This window comes from Phytophthora cinnamomi (assembly GCF_018691715.1).
Source record: "Phytophthora cinnamomi strain GKB4 chromosome Unknown Contig40, whole genome shotgun sequence".
Classification (NCBI taxonomy): domain Eukaryota; phylum Oomycota; class Peronosporomycetes; order Peronosporales; family Peronosporaceae; genus Phytophthora; species Phytophthora cinnamomi.
Genome location: NW_027150973.1, coordinates 471856 through 488320, shown reverse-complemented (window position 1 = coordinate 488320; position 16465 = coordinate 471856). Strand labels below are relative to the sequence as shown.

Here is a 16465-nt window from a genome sequence, read left to right as displayed (position 1 = left end):
TCTCTACTCCGATCTACAGGCGCACACGCCACGAGTAAGGTTATCTATATCAACGTCTATGAAGGCGCTGCTCAAATTGATGGCGCGGTCTCAGCTTGTTCCTGCCGAATGGGACCCGTCTTGATGAACTTGGCGCAAAAGAAGCCCATTGTGTCAAGCTCCGTATTGGCAGGGTCGAATCGCTGTACGAGCGACGCCTCGTGTTCGTTCAGACCTTGGCCAGCCAGCCCGCGGTCGCCGAGGTGGGCCTCGCCTTGCGAGACAAGTTCCAGCGGGTAGTTTTGCAGTGCGTGGTGCACCATCTGCTCGTTCTCCTTGGGGTTAATCGTGCACGTGGAATACACGAGGGTACCTCCAGGCTTCAGCAGAAACGCTGCAACCCACAGGAAGTTGCGCTGCATGTTGGTGTACTCGGCCAAATTGTCAGCATCTCCCGCGTGGAGCAACCGAGGACGCAAGCCGAGCGCCGAGCAAGGAGGGTCCAGCAGGATGCGGTCGAAAGTTTCGGGAAAGAACCCCTCCACCTGTAACAGACGTGCTTGGCTCGGGGAGTTTGCCTTTGCGCGTGCGAGAACCTGCGCCACGCTGGTGAAGTCGCTATTTCCCTGTGCAGCAGCCAACCCCGCATCCACCTTGTCCTTCGGGAGCACTGCGTGGGTGGAGTCCATCTTGAGCGGAACGACACACTCAAGCTGTAGATCGTCACAGAGGGTCCGCAGCTCCAACGCCTTCCTTTTCGAGCGATCGCACGCCACCAGCGTGCCCCTGTTCCGCATCAGCGTCGCCACATGCGACGTCTTGCCTCCGGGTGCGGCACACATGTCCAGAATCACATCGCCCTCCTGCGGGTCCAGAGCATGGGCCACCACCGAGCACGGCAAATTCTGCACGTAGATCTGTCCGCGCAGCACGCCGTTCATCGGCGGGGCATCAGGGCACACCCGCACCAACTGAGTCACCGCCAGCCCCCTCACAGCACGGAAAATCTCCGTGCGCGCCATTTTGGTCACGCCGCGAGCGATCAGCAGTTTGCGTCCGTTGTGCGCGGCGAAGTCGCTTCCCCGCGTGTGGTTATGGTCCAGGTCAACGAACACGTTGACCTCGTCCTCGGCGTTGATGCCGCTGCTGGCACTCATGACTCCTCGCGCGAAGATGTCGCTGCCACGCAGCACCGCCTCGCCGCAAAGTCGGTCCACCACGATGCTCTTGAGCTCCGGACTGAACTCAACGGTAGTGTCGCCGCTAGCCGCCGACGGGATCATCAGCACGTCTGGCAGCGAGGCGTGGGCGAAGGCCTTGATGGGTTGGCGACTGGCGTCCAGAGCTGCCAATTGGGCGTTGAACCCGTCCAGGTGCGGCTTCAGAGCCTGCAGAGCCTCGTCTCGAGACAGTTTGAGGGTATTCACTCGGACGGCGGTGAAGGCGGGCCTAGAGTTGGTCAAATAAGTGCAGAATTAGTGTTTTGGACTTTATGACACTTTTTTATTTCTTATTTGAGACTTTAGGGCGTACGGACGAGCGAGCGCATGCTTGATATTGGTCCAGTGAGGTTCGCCGTAGGCCGCGTCGAGCTCCTGCTCCACCTGGTCGGGGAACGTCACGGAGAACGCGTCCAGTGTGGTGGCGCCCTGCACGGCGGTCGAGTCTTCCAGCGGCGCCATTGTTGAGCGGATAATGACTGGTGGAGTCTATGCAGTGCGTGATTGGCTGAAATTTGTGGTTACAGAACTGGGCGATGAGTGATGGTGTTGAAGTTGGCCAGAGTGATGGTCTGTATCAGGTAGCTATTCGAGCTCACTCACTTGCGAACTGACCAGCTACTAAGCACTTCAACTTGCTATCCTACACCAGCCATGGCCTCACGCGCCCGCACGTCGTCGTTCTCCACGCAGCGCAGCGCTGCGCTGTACGCCGGGCGAGGTAGACGGACCAAGACCGTCGCGAACGCATCCCCGAGCAAGAAGCAAATGACTGTCGTCAATTGGGAGAACGTCCTCGCGCCGATGGACTGGATGGCGGTGTATCTGGGCTTGGGCACGACGAACGCAGCCATTGAGGCGGCGGTTGTGCGGTGCAGGAGCTCGTCGGACTTGCTCCAGTCCTTTGCGACGATCGAAGAGCGCATTATGGAGCTGCTTACGGAGACCATGCGGGTCGTAGGCGGACCGGTGTTCATCGTAAGCGAGTACACCACCGCCTACGTGGAGCTGGTGAGCAGCTTGTTCTTCCCGCGGCTGACGGCGGCGCTGAGGAGTGCTACGAGCGGGGTTTACGTCGTGGGTACCCCCAACACGCAGTTGACGGCTCTCGAGATGAAGCAGTGGAAGGTCAACTTGCTGCACACCGCCGTTCTCGAGCACTTATTTGCTGGGGTCGACGAAGCTGTCGCGACAAACCTGCTTGCGCGCTCAGCGCACGGAAGAATCAAGGTCGTAGCCCTGTGCGCCAACGAGTCAGACACCGCTGCCGCGTCCGCGATCCGCTTGATCGCGCCAAATGCCATTGTTAAACACATCAGGGTTGCAGGTCCAAAGATCGGTTTCACGCATTCGCCTCAAGCGCCGCTGTCGTTAGATGAATTTTATGCTCAGCTACAGCGATTGATACAGTTCGTCAGGCAGAACGCAAACTAATATGCGGGTGTACAAGTTTTCTACCACTAAGTACAGTAAGTAGTAGAATCAATTTCGTTTCAACACATTATGGGCGCAGTTCGTAAGAACATGTTTTGCTTTGCCGTGCTAAATTTTAATCCCGAGTTGTTGCTTGGATCCCAGAACAGTACTTCAGGTGCAAGTAGCCGAACACGAAAAGTGGCTAGTTGATAATCCTCTTTCATACTCCATTTGTACAGTACTTCTCACTACCGTAGCCACTTTAGGCGTGCAAGTAGTGACTACAGTAGTAAGTGGTTACCGTTCCTCACAAAAGGAATGCTTTGGCTCATGCTCAATTGGCTCTCATATTACCGTTTAGAAGCGTGCTGGTAGTACAAACATGTTTTTTTTTTTTCGTGTCAGGCCTTCTAGGTCTGGAAGCGGCACAGCACAACAACAAGGCAGCGTTACAGCCAGCGTCCATAACTCGATCCAAGCAGCACTTATACTCTAGCCGTGGGTCGTCATGACGATCGGGATGACGCCCACGCCCACCACTGCCACAAGGCCCACCTGGTTCATCAGTGGAGACCAGGACTAAAGGGTTGGACTGGTAGCGAGTTGGAGGCCAGGATAATTGGAGTCCAACAGCGGCGATGAAAAATGCTGTGGCCCGAGCTGGCAATATAACTTCAACCTCGAGGCCAATAAATTAACACCGGTAAACGTAAAATACAGAAATGTGCCCTGTTGATTCCACAAAACAATCCCCCTGACAGAACCCCCCCTCCCTTCTTCCACGCAAGTATGAGCTCGGACGAGTACGAGCCTTGGTACTACGCGGTGGCCAACGGCTACAAGCTGGGCGTCTTCACCGACCTGGACGATGCGCTGAACAGCACGTACGGCTACTCCTACTCCAACTGGCAGAAGTTCTCGACTTTCGAGGACGCCGAGGAGTTCCTCCACGCCAATGGAGTAATCGTCAAACGTCTCGCCCAACGCCACAATGGAGAACTGACGTGGACTGCCTACGACGTCTTGGACCCGAACGTGAAAGCATTCGTGGCCTTCTGCGACGGCAGCGCTCTCCGCAACGGAAGCGAGGACTGTACCGCCGCCTACGCCGCCCTGTTCCCTCACAACCAGGCGTGGAACGAGGTGAAAGTTCTGCAAGACACCTACGCCACCTCCAACCGCGCAGAGTACTCGGCCGCTCTGGCGGTCATGAAGCGAGCCGCTAGAGTGGACCCGGACAGAAGTCGACCCGTGATCATCTTCACGGACAGCGAGCTGCTGGTCAACACCATGGAGAAGTTCCTTAACAAGTGGCTGCGTAATGGCTGGACCAATGCCAAAGGAGACCCCGTCAAGAACAGTGACCTCATCCAGGGGATCCTGCGCGTGGCTAATGGCCGCGTCATGATGTTCCGCCACGTGCGCGCGCACACGGGGCGAACGGAGTGGGAGTACTCCTGGAACGACAAGGCGGACAACTCGGCGCGTGAGGCTGCACGCAACTGGGACAACGGATACTATTAAGGTGCGACAGGATGTGTCTGCCCGAACGTGCTTCAGGGACAAGCTCCGTATGCTCGCGCTACTTTGAGACAAACAGGTGCAATCCGCCAAAGCTGAGCCTGCTGTTCCTTCACTTTTGCGCATCGACTTGCGTGGATGGACTGGCACAAATTCATATCAAAACGCAGTTCGGCTTGATACTGTATTCAGCTTTCAAAAACCAGTACATGTACTGTACTTGGAGTAGAACAGTTGATGTTGAAGCACTCTACGCCCGATCTGCTGGTGGATTGGCAGTCAAGAGGATCAACACGTTCGCTGCGTTGCAGGTTGCTCGCCGTCCGGCGACGATCACCGAGTGTCCGTGTCACACCTGCGACCGCCGTGGTGGCCAAACCCCATCGCATGATTTTCCATTCTGCCTCGCTGCGCCGCACATATCCTCCGACTCTTGTGTCCCCAAAGCGTGCATTTCACTACCGCCGGCGCGTTGGACATCGACCGAATCGCACATGTACAAGTTCGAAGGCCAGCGTTGTTTTGTTTATTCTGACTCAGAGCAAGGCGCTCAGCGAGGCATCGCGCCTAATACACAGTGTACTGTAATCACCAGAGCCAGTGTTTCTGCCGTTCGACGTCCATTTTATTAATACAGCTGCAGCACGGCTGTGCCTGCAGGCCCTCCACCAACACAGCACATACTCGATGGAAGTCAACACATCCCGTCGCCGCACCATTAGCTTCCCACTCACCGGCTGTGCATCACGGACAGGCCGGACTTTCAGACATTGCAGGGCCAAAGTCTCCGTTTGTGCCCTCCATCGGGCACATCAAAGGATCTGCCTGTCCGTATAAACGACACCTCTCGACAGTTCGTTCCGGAGCATCAACGATGGACGAAGGTTCTTGCCATCGACGTCCTGCTCCTCACTGTGAAGAATTCTAGATAGACAGCACTTTGACAGCGCAGCATGAAAGTACCAGCAAGCTTCGTCGTGGCTGCATTGGCCGCGCTGAGCGTCAACGCCCAGTCCAAGGGCTCATACAGCTTAACCTCCGGGTCCGCAGACTCCACCGAACAAACGCTTCAGGAGACGTCGAGCTCCGATTACTCGACCGAGTCTTCGAGCACGTCTTCGCTCGAAGGATGGGATGTGACTTCCACGGAGGGGTCTACTACTACCGAGTCTTCCTCGGACCAGACGACCTCGTCATCCCTCGGGGGCTGGGATGTCTCCTCCACCGAGGGCTCCACGACCGACTCATCGACCGAAACCAGCTCGTCTTCTCTCGGCGGCTCAGCCACGACCGAGAGTTCCTCGAGCTACACAACCCAGTCGTCCGCCGAGACTAGCTCGACTGGTTCGACGCTCGAGACCAGCTCGACCGAGTCCAGTACCACGGGTTCGTCTACAGAGACTGAGACGAGCACGACGGGCTCGAGCACCGAGGAGAGCACGTCCGATGGCACGTTCACGGACGAGCAGAAGTCGATCTGGGTCGAGCGCCATAACTTCTTCCGCATGACGGCCTTGCCATGGGCAGCAGGAAACATGCAGCGCATGAACTGGGACGACAACCTCGCGAAGGACGCCGCCTCGGCGGCTGCCAGTTGCTCGGCGACTACGTCGACCGGCCTCAACGTGTACCAGTCTACATCCACGGACCCATCGACTGTACTGGAGGAGGCGATCAACAACTGGATTGTGGAGCCGGCGCTCTCGAAGATCGGCATGGTGGTTCCCCCCGCCGAGGACGGCGACTCCGTTGGCGCTGGACTCTACAACTCGTACACGCAGGTCGTATGGGCCTCGACGACTAGCGTCGGCTGTGCCATGGCCAGTTGCTCCGGCGGATCCATGGTGGCCTGCGAGTACTCGCCGGCAGGAAACGACGGCAAGTCCGCGTGGTACGTCCACGCCGCTCAAGCTACGCAGTGTCCGACCGGTACCAAGGCCAGCCATGGCCTGTGTATTGTCGAGGGAGACGCGGCCAACGACCTTATTGCGCCGATCCCGGACGGCAAGTGGTCGCACCAGGTCTACTCGACGTTCGTGGCCGACATCATGTCGACCATCCTGGAGGCAGCCAAGAAGCGTGACGCCGCGGGCACCGCGCCCACCATTTCCGGCGGATCTGCGACCTCGGCCGGATCAACGGCGTACCAGTCCTCGTCGCCTTACAGTTCGGAGGAATCTAGCTTGGACACCGAGCAGACCACGAGCTCGTCCGAGACGGATGCTTCTTCGGGATACACGACGGACTCCTCTGCTGAAACGAGCTACTCGAGTCTGGGCAGCGGTTGGGATGTGACCTCCACGGAGGGCTCTGCCACGCAGTCGTCGACCGAGTCCTCGCTTGGCGGCTACGACGTTAGCTCTAGTTCCGAGTCGTACGCCTCGACGGAGTCGTCGTCGAGCTCGCTGACCGAGTCCTCTGGCGAAACCAGCTCAGACCTTGGTGGCGGCTGGGATGTCACGTCGACTTCAGGGTCAGCTCCCACGACGCAGTCGTCCTCCATCTCGTCGACTGAATCGTCGGCTGACACCAGCTCCTCTTCGCTTGGCGGCTACGCCTCAACCGAAAGCCCGTCGTCCACCACTTCCGAATCGTCGACGGAGACGAGCGCTGCTTCGACGACTTCTTCCGGAGCCAGCGAGCTGCCCGGCAAGGTGAAGCCCAGCTCTGCGACCGGCTCGTCCTTCAAGAACCAGGCCGAATCTCCTTCGACGACGACGGGATCGGCGAAGTCCAGCGGCGACTCGACCAAGCAGGAGTCCACCACGCAGCAGTCGGCCGAGCAGGAGTCGGCCAAGCAGGAGAGCACCACCCCAGCCTCGGTCGAATCGGGCTCGACCACCAAGGTGTCGGCCAAGAACGCGTCGGACGGCGCCGCCAAGCCCGGCGCCCCGGTCTCCGCTGTCGGCGTGGCCGGTATCATCGTGCTCGGTGTGGTGGCCGTGGCCGCCGCCTTGGTGTTCGTGAGCTACCGCAGGAACCAGCAGCGCCAGCGCGACATCATGCGCGACGGCGGCATCCATGTCATTTAAATACATCGACACAGTTGAGTCCATGAAGCAAGAGAGAGCCCAAACCTTACGCGATTGAAAGCGTACGCAGTGCCTCGCCGCCGGCGAAAGATAGAGTGAGTGTGAACGATACAACGTAGGAGACCACCTAGCGGCGAGGCCCCGCCACAACATAAATTGAATCCGAATCCGGTTTCGAGCTATCTGATCCTTTGGCGTCGCAGAGCGCAGAGCCCCCGTTATGATTGAGTGCAGGATGCACCGCATCTGTCGCCGTTGAAGCCTACCAGCCCAAGACACTCGACCTGCTGCTGTCCACCTCGGTGCAGCCCTGCAGCCACTTGGCGGTTCGGTGAGATGCCAACTGTGTGCAGTGCAATGAGTTTAGAGTTAACGCCGTCAGTCGCCGTTGTCATGCGATCGTGACATGAGACGGGAGTCGACGCTGAACACGACGATGGAATCGCCATCGGACTCGCCGTTCCGCGCCGAGATATCCAGTCGCTCCCGAATTGTTCACGCCGTTCCTGCATGATATCGGTTCCAAGTCTGTCGTCGCGCGGTCGGAGCTCACGGCCGTCATAATAGCGGTGGTGGCGATTGTGGCGGGGCGTGGCTCTTTGCATTCCTTGACGTGGCCCGTCGATATGAACGTCGGTAAAAGCTCCGGCCAGCTGGGGGCCCGGACGCACTGTCGCGACAGATGTCGAGTCGAGACCAGGTCTCCGTTACGGGAGTCAGCGGGCGTGCGCCGAGCTTCTCCACCGCTGCGCTTCAGAGTCCATTTCGACCGCGTCGGACTAGCAGAGTTCAGAGACTAACAGGTAACAGACCATGAAGGTGGCCGTGATGCTGGCCGTCCTGGCCGCGGGGGCCAAGGCCGACAGCTTCAGCGCCGAGGACCAGGCCATCTGGATCGACCGCCACAACTACTTCCGCACCACGGGCCTGCCCTGGGCCGCGGGCGACATGCGCCGCATCGGCTGGAGCGCCGACCTGGCCACGAGCGCCGCGTCCACGGCCGCGACCTGCTCGGCCGCCACCAGCACGGGCGTGAACGTGTTCCAGGCGTCGGCCAGCAACTCGTCGTCCTGCATCGACGAGGCCATCCAGCAGTGGGTGGTGGAGACGTCCATGACGACGCTCAAGACGCTCCCGCAGCCAGGCGCCGTGGGCGTCGCCGTCGGAACGGGCGTGTACAATGCCTACTCGCAGGTGCTTTGGGCCTCCACCACCAGCGTCGGGTGCGCCACGGCCAGCTGCTCCGGAGGGGACATGGTGGTCTGCGAGTACTCGCCCGCGGGCAACACCGCCAACTCGCCCTGGTACGTGCACGGCGAGACGGCGTCCGACTGTCCGTCGGGCACTACTGCCAAGCAGGGCCTGTGCATCGTCGAGGGCGACGCGGCCAACGACCAGATCGCCGCCATCCCGGCCGGCCAGCTCACGTACGAGGTGTACCCGGCCTACGTGGCCAACATGCAAACGCTGCTGATCGAGGCCGCGCGCGCCATTGCCAGCGGATCGACGACCACGACCGGGTCGGCGACTCAGTCGGCACCGGCCGCCACGACGGCCACGCCGACGGCCACTACTGCTGCGCCGACCTCGTCGTATTCGGAGACCAGCTCGAAGGAGGACTCCTCTGCCACTAAGACGGGAAAGACGACCACGACCTCTTCCTATTCGACGTCGGAATCGGGATCGAACTCGGAGGCTTCTGCGGCCACCAAGAGCGGCAAGGCGACGACGGCGCCTTCCACCACGGACTCGTCTTCGGAGACTTCCAAGACTGGCAAGACGACGACGGACTCGCCCACGACGGACTCTTCCTCAGTGAACTCCAAGGCTACGAAGAGCGGCAAGACGGCGTCTTCTAACACGGAATCGTCTGGGGACGACCCCACCAAGCAGACTTCACAGACCTCACACACGTCGACGTCGGCTTCGGACGAGTCGGCGCCCGGCACGGTCAAGGCGAGCTCGGACACGGGATCGACTTTCACGAACCAGGCCTCCTCGACGACGTCGGAATCGTCGACGAAGCAGAGCAATCCGACATCTGCGGCGCAGACCTCGAACAGCGCCACGACTGCCCCCAGCACGGCCAGCGCGGAGAGCGCGAGCACCATCTCCAACTCCAACAAGTCTAGCGCTGCCGAGGCCGGCGGCATCTCTGCTGCCGGCATGGCTGGCATGATCGTGCTGGCCGTTGTCGGCATCGCCGCGTTCGGCGTGGTCATGAGCTACAAGAGGAACCAGAAGCGGCAGCGAGAGATTATGCGCGACGGCGGTATTCGGATCATTTAAGCTAGAGCTGTGGCGTGCCCACGATGGAGACAAACGTAATGAGTCCGAGTTAGCACTGGAGTGGGCCTCGATGGCAATGGCAGCGTGGAGAAGGAAGAAGAAAGACGAAAGCTGTAGTCGAGCCGTTGCTTTAGTGCAGTGCAGTGCAGTGCAGTCAATCCAGTTTTGTTCGTATTTGCTACAAGTAGAAGCAAGTGTTTTACCAAGCTGGTAAACTGCAGCTGTAATGGCAAGCTCTTCACGTTCGTACGTCGAACACCTACATGCTTTGCATCGTGTTCTACACTACATTGCACGAAATGGCATTCGAGAGCTTTGCCCCTCAGGTTTGGCTTCAATTAAATAACACGCCACCCACTCCAGCGAGAAAAAAGAAGGAAACCTTTGCAGATCCTGCAACGAAGACGTTGAAGCTCGCAAGTTTGACGGCCCGATGGCCCCATTGCTGTGTACTAAGTACAGGATAAAATGGTATTTGAACAAAACAATTCTAAGTAAAGGCTCCAACTCAATTGGATCTCTCCGCACGTGCCGAACCTCTGCGGTTCTCTAGCAGCGTGGTGTCTTATCGAAGTGATCCTGTAGAAGGCCAACTTGAAGCCGTTTCAGTGTAGACACGCTCACGCCTGTATGTAAATCAATGACGATATCCAAACCTCAATGCGAAGGTGCAACACGAACAGTAACAGAGACTTTCCTGTGGTTTCAATGCTCACTGAGAGCACGGCGCTCAAGGGAGAAATGCCCGCTCAGTAAAGACGTTGCCCAATTTCGCGTTAACGTTGACGGTACATGTACGGTGTAGTTCCCCAGTCGCACCTGTCGACTTACCATAATACAACCCCGTACGACATACCCTGCGGGACACAAGACACAAGGTGGCATGGCTCTCGCCAACTCGAACTTAAGTAAGCATCACCGCATCCATCGCGATTTTCGCAGGAAAACTCATTGCACCAAGAACACATGCGTCGAGCCAACGGGAAAAATACAGTTTGAACTTCGATGTCTGCTGCCTCCCGTGATGAGATCGTCGCGACGAGTGGATCTCTTTGGGTCGCAAGGCGCGGTCTCAGTTTGTAAAGCGTCGGACTGAAGCTGTATTAAAACCGAGCTGTGCTTCACGTCCAGACACTTCGACTTCGTTTCGTTGATTCGGTTCGAGCCCGGGCAAAGGCGCAGGATTTGAGGTGCTTTAGAACGGACAGGAAAACAAACAAGGAAGTGCTGCACCGCCATGTGGACAGACTAATGCATAAAGCGCGGTATCCCGAGACGACCACAACCAGTTTTATCTTGCTCAGCACAACGCGTGCTGCAGCTCTCGATCACTAGCGCGCTTGATATTTTTCACAACCCATGAAGTTGTCGAACGTGATCGCATTCTCGACTGCGGCTGTGGCGGTGGTTAGCGCCGAGAGCTACAGCGAACCGGACCAAGCCATTTGGATCGACCGCCACAACTTCTTCCGCACGACTGGACTGCCATGGTCGGCCGGCAACATGCGTCGCATTGGTTGGGACGCCGACTTGGCGACGAAGGCCGCCTCCGCTGCTCAGAAGTGCTCAGCCACGACGTCAACAGGTGTGAACGCGTTCCAGTCGACTGCCACCAATGCGTCCGACGCTATCGACCAGGCAATTCAACAGTGGGTCGTGGAGACGGCGGTGTCCACGATCAAGACGATGGCTCAGCCCGGTTCGAGCGGCCTGGATGTGGGAGTCGGTGTGTACAACTCGTACTCGCAGGTGGTGTGGGCGTCGACGACCAGCGTTGGGTGTGCGACAGCTACCTGCTCGGGAGGTGAACTCGTGGTGTGCGAGTACTCGCCGGCCGGAAATGACGGCGAGTCTGCTTGGTACAAGCACGCCTCTCAAGCGTCCGAATGTCCCGATAATACGGTTGCAGCAGGAAGCCTCTGCGTTGACGAGGGCGACGACGCCAACAACCAGATCGCGCCAATTGCTTCGGGTGACTACACATACCAGGTATACCCGTCGTTCGTCTCCGATATTCAGTCCATTCTCCTGAACTCCGCTCGCGACATCGCCAACGGATCAATTCCCCCGTCGACGGCCTCACCTTCGACTAAGGAGTCTTCCGGGACTCCAACGAAGCAGGAGAGCGAATCACCATCTTCCTCATCCGCGTCAACGGCAACGCAAGATGACAGCTACCTGAGTCCTGGCAAAGTAAAGCCGAGCTCAGAAACCGGTTCAACCTTCCAGAACGAGGCGAAGACCCCGGCAGCACAGGAGTCGACCAAGACGGCGCTGAAATCATCCACTACGTCGAGTGAAGAGTCCACCAAGCAACAGACAGAGTCCCTGACGTCCAGCACCGCAGAAAAAGGTGCGGCTTCACACGGCATGTCTACCCTCGGCATGGTCAGCATGTTCATCCTGGGTGTTGCAGCCGTGGCTGGCATCGTCATGTTTGTCCACTACCGCGTGTCCACCCAGCGCCAGAACGACATCCTGCTCGACGGCGGCATCCAGCGTTAAAACTTGAGCTTCGTCCTCTCCTATGCGACTATGAATTGTCTCCCACTACCTGACGCCACCCTCGAGACGAAAGTTTACAGTTCGTTCCGTTTAGTAATTTCAACTGTCGTTGGCCTTTTAATTCGTTGAGATTAATCGTGTGTGGCATCGAGCAAGTTGAAGTTATTCGTACTTAGCTGCGAGAATTCAGGCGAGGAGCTGATTTAGCATTTTAGGAGTCGCTTCGGGCAATCTAGGTTTCTTATTTGTGGCATCATGTCCTGCGGCTTCACGCCAGACCTGGCGCGCATGCTGGAGCAGATGGCGGTGGAGAAGGAGCGCCACGCAGCCGAGGCGCAGCAGAATCTGGCGGAGACGGAGCAGAATGTGGCGCGGGTCAAGTCGAAAATGGACGACGTGGCGAGCAAGCAAGAGACCCAAAATGGGTATGACTGGACCCGCACATACGAGAAATGGGACGCGTGGGAGGACCCCGAGGAGCTCGCGAGGCAGGAGAAGGAGGCTCGAGAGCGCAGTGAGCGTGCAGCCAAGGCGCAGATGGGCTGCAACCACGACCACTCCGCCGTAAGATTTAGATGTGGCGAATTGGGTTTCTTATTTATGATACTATATTATTTGTGGTATTTGGTTTGTGGTAGGAGCAAAGGCTGATGGACATGACGACGCAGGAGAAACTGGGAGCTTGCGACGAGTTCCGCGTGCTGGGCAATCTCTTCTTCAAGCACGGACAGTACCAGAGGGCTGCATTCCACTACCACAAGGCGCTCGTGTACTTCGAGTATGTTTTCACAGATACCGACGAAGAAGAGACCCAGGCGGACGCGTTGAAGTTGAAGCTGCTACTGAACTTTGCAGCGTGCCGCCTCAAGACTATGCACCTGGACGACGCAGTGCACCACGCCAGCCAGGCGCTGGAGATCGACGCAGACAATGTGAAGGCACTGTATCGTCGGGCACAGGCGTACAGACTCAAGGACGAGTTCGACCTGGCGCAGCAGGACATTACCCGAGCCATTGAGCTCTCAAGGACAACGGGCGATACAAAGTCGGCAGATACGCAGTTGATGCAGGAGAAGACGCTGCTGCAGGCCAAAATGCTCGCGTACAAGCTGCGAACGAAGCAGGTTTCGGCTGCGATGTTCGGCAATGCGGGCAAGACCAAGCCGCCTCCCGGGCAATACATTCCGGGATTGCGAGCACCCGACGCCAGTTCGATGTCGCTCAACTTGTTGAAGAGCTCCAAGGCAGCTTTAACGTCGTCAAGTGATGACTTCCCAAGCCTGGAGACTTGGCAGCCGTCCACTCGTGGCTTGAAGGAGCTCCAGACGTTGATAACTCAACTGGACGGATAGCGACGATGCGCTGAGGACGGTTTGGAAACGTAAAGCGAATTATATTCTATAGGTTGTACTATCGCAAGTAGGAGAAGGCTGTCTCTGCGTTCACACGTCGAAGCGGTTGGTTGATCTAGTCCTCGAACTTGAACGAGTTGGAAGCCATGCTGATGGCACCGCACATGTACGTCGAGCGCTTGAGCTTGTTCTTGCCCTTGGTGAAGTCCTTGCCGCGCGTCTTGAGCAGCTTATTGTTGGCCTTGATGCCGACGCCGTCACCACCGAATGTGCCTTCGTAGCTGTTGTCTCGCAGCGAGTCGTCCACGATCTTCTGCGACCAGTACTCGTCGTCCACGCGCTGGAACGGCGTGCCCGCGGCCTTGGTCTTGACGGCGGCCTTCTCGATCTTCTTGGGCTGCCACTCGAGTGCGGCCTTCGCCGCCTGCTCGCGCCGAGCCGCCTCCTTCTTCTGGGCCTCCTCGTCCTCCGATGAGTCCGAATCGGAGTCCGAGTCGGAGGAATCCGACGAGTCCGATGACGACGACGAGTCGTCGTCCGACGAGCTGTCCGAGCTGGGCTCGGCCTCCTTCTTAGCCTTCTTGCTGCTCTTGTCGGCAGTAGGCGCCTCGGCCTTACGCTTGTTGCTCTTGGGCTCGTTCTTCTCGTCGTCCGAAGAGTCCGACGAGTCCTCCGAGCTGGACTCCTCCTTGGCCTTCTTCTTGTCGGCAGGAGTCGTCTTCTTCTCCGGCTTCTTCTCCTCCTCGTCCGACGAATCGTCAGAGGAGTCCGACGAGTCCTCCGAGCTGCTCTCCTCCTTCTTAGCAGCCTGCTGCTTCTTCTCCTTCTTCTTCTCCTCCTCCTCGTCGGAGGACGAGTCCGAGCTGGAGCTGTCCGACTCCTCCTTCTTCTTGGGCGCCGCCTTCTTCTTGGGCTTCTCCTCCTCCGACTCGTCGTCCGAGTCCGAGTCGGAGCTGGACTCCTCCTCCTTCTTGGCAGTCTTCTCCTTCTTCTTCTCCTCCTTCTCCTCCTCAGAAGAGGACGAGGACGAGGTGTCCTCCACCTTGACGGGCTTGCTCTTCTTCTTCTCCTGTTCCTTCTCCTCCTCACTGCTGGAAGAAGAAGAAGACGAGGAAGAAGAAGACGAGGCCGTGACCTTCTTGGCCTTCTTCTTCGCCTTGGCCGCGTCCACCACCGAGGCGGCCGGCACCTTGGCCTTCTTCATGCTCTGCTGCGTCAGGTAGAAGCCGTAGACCTCCAGCAGGTCGTGCTCGGCCTTGAAGGCCTGCGGCTGCAGCTTGGCCTCCTTGGCCAGCGCGGCCGCCGACTTCTTCAGCCCCGCGCCCGTCAGCAGCGCGTGCACCAGCGGGAGGACGTCGCTCGCCACCACCATGTTGGAACAGATAATGCGCTGCCGTCCAGCAGCTCCAGTCGGCCACGCACCAGGGGCCAATCATGAAAACCTCCGGAAAGCTATAACAACAGATGGAAATTCATTCTCGCAGGATCAGCTTCAAGTTGGCCTATTTGCTTCTTCTTCTTTTCTTCTTCTTGTAGTTCGAAGTGCTGCGGGCGCGTGGGCTTCTACTGCGTTCACGGAAATGTTTTTTGGGGAGGGCGTGCATGGACGAACGACTTACTGTTGGCGAACGGGATATGGACAGCATTGGTATTTTGCGCTAGAAAAAGAGTACTTACTTCTCTGAGTGCGGTGGGATTCCTAAGTGGAAAGCCACATAACGTCGACATACTTCTGAACGGGGGGGGGGGTCATGAGCGGGGCCAGGGGAGTGGTTGTAAGTAGAGGTTGGCTGCTCAAAAAACGAAAAAAGTATAATACATGAAAAAAACGGGTGCGCAATGCGCCATCCTGGGCGTCCACACCCTCCTGCTACACGAACTTGGATAATCCTGATAAACGGAAAGAATACCACGAAATCTTCAGGATTGGCTTGGCCTTGGTCGAGACTTATTTCCGTGCTCGGAAGGCTGCTGTGGTGATGTGGGATACTCAACACTAATTCTTGCTGTATGTGGCAATGCTGGCCTCTATGCAGAATACATTTCTATCGGCTGCGATTCTGTTCTTTTGTGGCAGTCACCTTCGGCAGCAACAATACATGTATAGCACCATCTCAACTGAATTTGATTCAAGCTGAAGAAAACTAACATAGTGTGCAGCGCAATCCCTGTACTTGCTGCCTCTCGAATATACCCGCAAGTGGTAAAGATGCTCTTCAAAGGTGCTAGAACGACCATGATAATATCATGATATTATCATCCAAGGTACATGTAGTTTCGTCCACGTATCTCATGATTTCATTCATGTTCTGGAGAAATTCGTTTGACGCCGTGTCGTGCGGAAGTGAAGCAAGTTGGTTGTTTTTCATATCTAGACATTTATCTGATTCAATCTCCTCATAATTAAGGCTGTCCAAATGGTGACAAATCCCCGAGGGGCATCGAACAATAATGGGGTATACCCTCAAAACACCGCGGAAGCGGCAGCGGATGACAAAGTTTGACTCTCAAGAACTGCGTTTAAGTTCGCTGCGGAAGGACCTTATACCTCTCTTCTGTGGCATCATGTCGGCCGTCGTTTCTGTAGATCTACGAACAGATGAGTCACGAAACGAGCTCATCGTTGCCAACTCTGTGTGGGGGATCGTTCTTTTCTGCATGGTTGAGTTTGCTTCGTTCCTAGTCATGATAATGCCATTTCGGCTCATCGATGTAAAGCCAACTGCGTGGAATTTATTCAAGCGGCTCGTACGCACAAGTTTTCCTTACTTCGTCGCTGCCATTGGTATCATGTTCGGTTTAGCTACTTGATTGCACGTTTAACTTCAATCAGGTCAGCTCCATTCAAGTACAAGACCGATGGTTACGTGAACACCCTGCCCGGAATAGGGTATTTTGCTGACATTTCCCGAGTGGTCAATACAGTCTACCAGCAAGAAACCCAGCAAGATCGCAAAAGACTTCGAGCAAAGCAGCAAAAACGTGGGTTCCCAAAATTCAGCCCACCTCTGTCATCCATGAGGCCACTTCGCTTATAACTCCCTCCGTACTGGAAAGCATACGTCAAAGCCTTCCCGGCAGCTTATTCATCGCATTTTGCGTGCATGTTTATCCAAGTATTGAGTCAGCAGCGACGCGTTGATAGTTGCCA

At 57.1% G+C, this 16465-nt stretch overlaps 8 protein-coding genes across 8 annotated transcripts; 6 read left to right on the top strand and 2 right to left on the bottom strand.

The window, feature by feature from the left end:
* Positions 1 to 71: 71 nt before the first annotated feature.
* Positions 72 to 1661, bottom strand: IUM83_15013 (methyltransferase nsun6; the record flags this gene model as incomplete). Its single annotated transcript, XM_067939796.1, has 2 exons — positions 72 to 1428; positions 1513 to 1661. The coding sequence occupies 2 exons, from the start codon at positions 1659 to 1661 to the stop codon at positions 72 to 74; spliced, it is 1506 nt and encodes a 501-aa protein (XP_067791248.1).
* A 74-nt stretch (positions 1662 to 1735) lies between these two features.
* IUM83_15012 (uncharacterized protein) lies at positions 1736 to 2633 on the top strand (the record flags this gene model as incomplete). The annotated part of the gene is made up of 2 exons (XM_067939795.1): positions 1736 to 1769; positions 1852 to 2633. The coding sequence occupies 2 exons, from the start codon at positions 1736 to 1738 to the stop codon at positions 2631 to 2633; spliced, it is 816 nt and encodes a 271-aa protein (XP_067791249.1).
* A 771-nt stretch (positions 2634 to 3404) lies between these two features.
* IUM83_15011 (Ribonuclease H) lies at positions 3405 to 4009 on the top strand (the record flags this gene model as incomplete). Its single annotated transcript, XM_067939794.1, has 2 exons — positions 3405 to 3933; positions 3990 to 4009. 2 exons carry the CDS (start codon positions 3405 to 3407, stop codon positions 4007 to 4009), a joined length of 549 nt encoding a protein of 182 aa, XP_067791250.1.
* Positions 4010 to 5089: 1080 nt separating this feature from the next.
* Positions 5090 to 7168, top strand: IUM83_15010 (Adhesin-like protein; the record flags this gene model as incomplete). The annotated part of the gene is made up of 1 exon (XM_067939793.1): positions 5090 to 7168. The coding sequence occupies one exon, from the start codon at positions 5090 to 5092 to the stop codon at positions 7166 to 7168; it is 2079 nt and encodes a 692-aa protein (XP_067791363.1).
* An 813-nt stretch (positions 7169 to 7981) lies between these two features.
* On the top strand, positions 7982 to 9457 carry IUM83_15009 (putative SCP-like extracellular protein; the record flags this gene model as incomplete). Its single annotated transcript, XM_067939792.1, has 1 exon — positions 7982 to 9457. The coding sequence occupies one exon, from the start codon at positions 7982 to 7984 to the stop codon at positions 9455 to 9457; it is 1476 nt and encodes a 491-aa protein (XP_067791292.1).
* A 1359-nt stretch (positions 9458 to 10816) lies between these two features.
* IUM83_15008 (putative SCP-like extracellular protein) lies at positions 10817 to 11962 on the top strand (the record flags this gene model as incomplete). Its single annotated transcript, XM_067939791.1, has 1 exon — positions 10817 to 11962. One exon carries the CDS (start codon positions 10817 to 10819, stop codon positions 11960 to 11962), a length of 1146 nt encoding a protein of 381 aa, XP_067791341.1.
* Positions 11963 to 12250: 288 nt separating this feature from the next.
* IUM83_15007 (tpr domain-containing protein) lies at positions 12251 to 13314 on the top strand (the record flags this gene model as incomplete). Its single annotated transcript, XM_067939790.1, has 2 exons — positions 12251 to 12526; positions 12601 to 13314. 2 exons carry the CDS (start codon positions 12251 to 12253, stop codon positions 13312 to 13314), a joined length of 990 nt encoding a protein of 329 aa, XP_067791275.1.
* A 115-nt stretch (positions 13315 to 13429) lies between these two features.
* On the bottom strand, positions 13430 to 14686 carry IUM83_15006 (Nucleolar and coiled-body phosphoprotein 1; the record flags this gene model as incomplete). The annotated part of the gene is made up of 1 exon (XM_067939789.1): positions 13430 to 14686. The coding sequence occupies one exon, from the start codon at positions 14684 to 14686 to the stop codon at positions 13430 to 13432; it is 1257 nt and encodes a 418-aa protein (XP_067791289.1).
* Positions 14687 to 16465: the final 1779 nt, after the last annotated feature.